The sequence below is a fragment of the Lactuca saligna genome, chromosome 6 (assembly GCF_052625555.1).
Source record: "Lactuca saligna cultivar CGN05327 chromosome 6, ASM5262555v1, whole genome shotgun sequence".
NCBI classification, from domain to species: Eukaryota; Viridiplantae; Streptophyta; class Magnoliopsida; order Asterales; family Asteraceae; genus Lactuca; species Lactuca saligna.
In genome coordinates this window covers 25,146,871-25,151,519 of record NC_136422.1, presented here as the reverse complement: position 1 = coordinate 25,151,519, position 4,649 = coordinate 25,146,871, and the positions used below count along the sequence as shown (strand labels likewise).

Sequence of the window (4,649 nt, the reverse complement as noted above, 5' to 3'; positions counted from 1 at the left end):
TGCTCGAAAAGGGAAGCCAACCACCCATTTGATCGCGTATGGCAGCGTTAGTGATGACTTTACGATGGCAACCACCACCTGACGATGGTGGCGGTGGTTTTTTGTTGGTTCCCAGTCAATCAACGCACACAACAAACCCTTCCTCGAGATTCTGGACACAACCACCACCGGTAGTACATAACGACAGCAACAGCACCACGAGCGACATAACGACGACAGTCATGGTGGCGCCAACGAAGCTGAGACGCATCGATGATGAACAAAAGAAGAAGTGAATACAGCTGGGGAGGAGGCGGTTAGATGAGCATCAACAATTGCTCGACGACTTAGGTTGAATGAAAGTGATTCCCGACATCCGGCTTCGATCCTCAGCCTCTCTTCTCGTCTGAAATGGCAGCAACGAAAGCAGCAAGGCGGCGATGGTTCGACAACACCTTTCATGATCTCCGTGGTCCCTCTCGACAGCAGCTACATCGTCCACGTCTTTGCCGGCGACGGAGACACCAGTGCGTCGAGCATCAGCAAGGAGATAGCAGCGGAGGTTAAAGATGTATATATAGAGAGAGCGGTGGCTGATGGAAGGCCTCTAGGGTTAGGGTTACCTTAAGCTATATACCCGATCCCTCAAAACATTAAGCCATAATAACAATATCAGTCCCACCCCCATTCCCTTTTTTTTTTTTTTTTTTTTTTTTTTCCAAATTCAATCCAATTGTTACCAAATGGTTCCTCCTTGATGAATTCTTCTCAAATTAAGTTTAATATTTACTCTTTAACCCCATGTTTCCATAAATTCTTTTATATTGGTCCAAATGATAACAAATAGTCCCTCCTCTTTCAAAACCTTTTCAAAATAAGTCCCTTAATTGCACTTTAACCCCCGAAATTAACATCCCGATACTTATTACTCGATTTTTGGGCTATAATAATATAAAATAATGATAAAAATTACACATCGGGTTCCGTTTATTATTTAATTATCTTATTTTAATTGGGATATTACATACAAGTTACAACAACTTCACCTTCATCTTTAGATTATTCTCCACAACTCAAAAGTCTCTGGCTTGGAGGGTGATTAACAATTATATGTTGCCATCCAAGCTATGTACCCCCATATTTCTCTTTAGCATATGCTTTCGTTTCAAATCTATGGAATGCTAGTTGAAGCCATTTGGTTTCTTGTCCAACCGTATTAGGTCTTGCCCTCCCTTCATGAGGCCAAGGGTCCAATTCCTGTCTATGACATAAGTGGTATTAGGATTAGTTTAGGAGTAGATCAGATTTGTGGTTTTAAAAAAAGATCAAGAGCAAAATGCACATATGTTTTTCGTTCGTAATGCCGAATGAAGGTTGGCAGTGGGATGTGAATATAAATATATAATGTGAGATTTTAGGAGGATTTTGTAGTAGACTCCCATACAATATTGAGAAATTGATTTCTTTGATTCAAACTGATAATGTTACAAAGTATAAATACAATACAGTGAGGCCATGAGCCGTATACTATGCTAGAGAATACACAATGGGCTATACAACACTAAAGTATCTAAATCATAACACACATTAACAAGTGGGCCACATAATCTCATGTAAGCACGACTTGAATTAGTTGTTCGACTTGGTCCACATCATATATATATTTACGAGATTATCGGCATGAAAGCTCCATGAAAACCGTAAGGCACTCGACATGGCAAATTAATAATTGCAACTGGCTCACTGGTAAACTTATGTGCATCTACTAGAATAACCTGTGAAATTAAGCCAATTTGTCCCCCATTCATATCCAAGAACCATTAGTATGATTTGCTTCACAAGAATATACACATGTAATAAGAGATTAATATAAACTTACCCGAGATCTATTCAAGTGTTCATCATGTACAAACGAGATCACCCAACCATCATCTTCTTCAAGGCCACCGGGCTTCGGCACAAACACAGCACCTGAACAGAATGTGTTTTCTGGAAATTTATGGTACTCCATTTCTACATAATCTTGTTTTTCATCCTAAGAAGATAGTATAAAGTTATCAATCTGCATAAATATGGTATTAAAATTGTAGCACAAAGTTATAATTCTCTACCATTAAACTCGATCTTCTGTCTTTCAAATGGAGCTTCACTAGTCCTCCATATTTAGCCATGCCTGAAATGGAGCTCGCATCTAGATCAACAGTTTGGGCATACCCATATTTGTTTTCAAGGCCCAAATAATTTTCATTAATCATAGGGAAATCCATCGAACGTGTTGTTCCTGAGAGATATCGTTCTTTCACTTCTCCATTCTCCATGTTTAATCTCCATTCGTAAGCTCGTGAGAAGAAAGATTCATCTGAACTGAAAGCAGTGTCGGATTGTTGCGACTCCAAACACTTGAAACGGCTTGAAAACCACTCAAACTTGTTCAACCCTAGATCGGGTCCTGGTATAATAGAGTTGTTCGCTCTAAATGCATGCACTATTACCTGTTTATGTTGCGAAATTTACCTATTAACAATCGTTACACTTGCACATATAATGATATATAGATTCGTATAAGCTGCTAATTAACCTCATCGCCATCCTCATAAGTGTTAATAATATGAAACACACAACATGATTCCACTTCAAACCACCTCACGCTATCTGCATCACCATAGCGTGGCATCACTCCAATCCTCGCGTATCCCTCTCTATCGTATTTTATCAATCTATATACATTGTTAGCAAATATGCGTCAACAGTTCGTAATTAACCAAAATCTTTCAAGAAAATATTCAAGAACGCAGTGATGAAGATGCTTACGGGCCTCCATTTACAAGTCGTTTTATGTCTATGGTCAACGGGAAATCAAGTATCACATTGTATCTGCAAAGAGTACGTGAATTAAATTCTTGAAGAAATGTTTTTTCGTCAGAAACTGGAAGATACAATGAATTATTGCTAATGTTTACCTCATTGTAACACCGATATCATGGGAAAGGCTACACCTTTCGAACTTTAGATCTGATTTATGAACTAGTTTGCTTCCATCAGCTGCATACAAATTATCAATCATGAAAATGAAACTTTGAGACGAAAAAGAAACGACTTTAAGTACCTTCTATGATTCCGATCTCAAAGAAAGGTTTCATTGCGTTTACTCCCATCATTACTAGCTCCCCGGAACCTGGAGCTTTCTACTGAGACAAAACATATAGTCCAAGCTTAGCTATAACACCAACAAGATGATCATAATCGAATCTGTAAGATCTAGGGATTCACAAATGATCACCTTTGGGTGTGCTGTAAAGGGTCGATTCCAAGATTCATCGACATCCCATGTGCCTAACGTGTTCAGTGTTTGAATGTCGATCTCTTGAGGCAAATGATTCTCAGCTGCTGCGTAGAACTTTCCTGAATGCTCAAAAACACTTGTATTGCTTATCAGTTTGTTGACTGTTCCAAATCTCATCTACACAAACCATAAAGAATGCATCAAACGCCAATGCTTTTTAAAACTTTTGAAAGCATTGCTAGCTATGAATCAGGTCATGAACGTACCAGATTGAGAAAATAAGCTGATAAAATAGCAGGAGAATCGCCTTCGATGGCAGGAAGAAATGAAGGTTTGTTTCTTTGTTTTTCCATCTTGAATGTATCGGTTTCTACATGCTTATTGTTGTAAGAAACACTCCATTTACCATTGCTATCTTTCTTCAAGTACAACGCATGAAGCATTCCTTCTCCTTCCACCCATATGTGACTTGATTTCCCAAATATCGAGTTAGTTGATTTAAACCCTCCAAAAAGAGGATTTGGACCTGGAAATTTGAATCTTGAAAACTTATTGTCTCATAAAAAGTAGAAAAAAAGAAGAAGAAATTCAGAGCAGTTTCACATACCATTTCTTACATAAACACCCTCTGGAAAATCATTTGGGATCGTTCCCAGTATATCATCGACACAAGCAGCTTCTCCCATCTCTTCAATTGGAGCAAAGTTACTCTGCGTGAAAATAATAAAACCCATGAAGTAAACGACTGATCAATTTGTGAATGCATGTGCTTATGTATCATTCATGGATACTTCGATACTGGTTATATGTATTACCTGAGATGGGAGTGATGGATGGTCGATGAACTTGAACACTGAATTCGTGAAAACGTCTAATAAATCTATGGAGGTTTTCTTGATCATGGCTCGAGAAACTTGAATCTTCATGGGAAATTTTAGCACCTCGCCCATTAATGGCTGTTGATTGAAATTCGAATAGTGTTAGCTTATAGTTAACGATCAATTGCGAAATTTGTATGAGAGAGAGAGAGAGAGAAGAACCTGGAAAGATGATAAGAGAAGGTTTTTGTGTTGATCAAATGAAGGCCTTTGAGCACAACAATGCACCTGAATTGCTTTGGTGATGCAATCCGCCATGGCAGCTGGTTGTTCTTGTGTCTATGCAAAACAAACTCCGTCTTGGAGGTATACAACTCTTTATATAGGCATTCATCTTCAAAAGTCATCGAAAGGGAACTAGTTACTGAATATTAAAATGGTCCAGTTGTTATCGATGTTAAAATAAAATAGTCTGGGCTTGTCCGGCTTGGATGCTCTGACAGTTTTTTCAAGTTTTAAGAAAAAGTAAAAAAAATAAAAAAATTTATTCAGCCTAGGAGTTTTTAATA

General features: G+C 38.2%; 1 protein-coding gene across 1 annotated transcript; it reads right to left on the bottom strand.

Annotated features, from left to right (window-relative positions):
• Nucleotides 1–1,427: 1,427 nt before the first annotated feature.
• On the bottom strand, nt 1,428–4,412 carry LOC145001408 (carotenoid 9,10(9',10')-cleavage dioxygenase 1-like). Its single transcript, XM_078960784.1, has 12 exons — nt 4,303–4,412; nt 4,078–4,218; nt 3,870–3,972; nt 3,529–3,788; nt 3,260–3,439; nt 3,086–3,164; nt 2,940–3,021; nt 2,791–2,853; nt 2,558–2,696; nt 2,091–2,471; nt 1,859–2,014; nt 1,428–1,754 (listed from the first exon to the last, which is right to left on the bottom strand). Exons 1-12 carry the CDS (start codon nt 4,396–4,398, stop codon nt 1,644–1,646), a joined length of 1,791 nt encoding a protein of 596 aa, XP_078816910.1. The 5' UTR covers nt 4,399–4,412; the 3' UTR covers nt 1,428–1,643.
• Nucleotides 4,413–4,649: the final 237 nt, after the last annotated feature.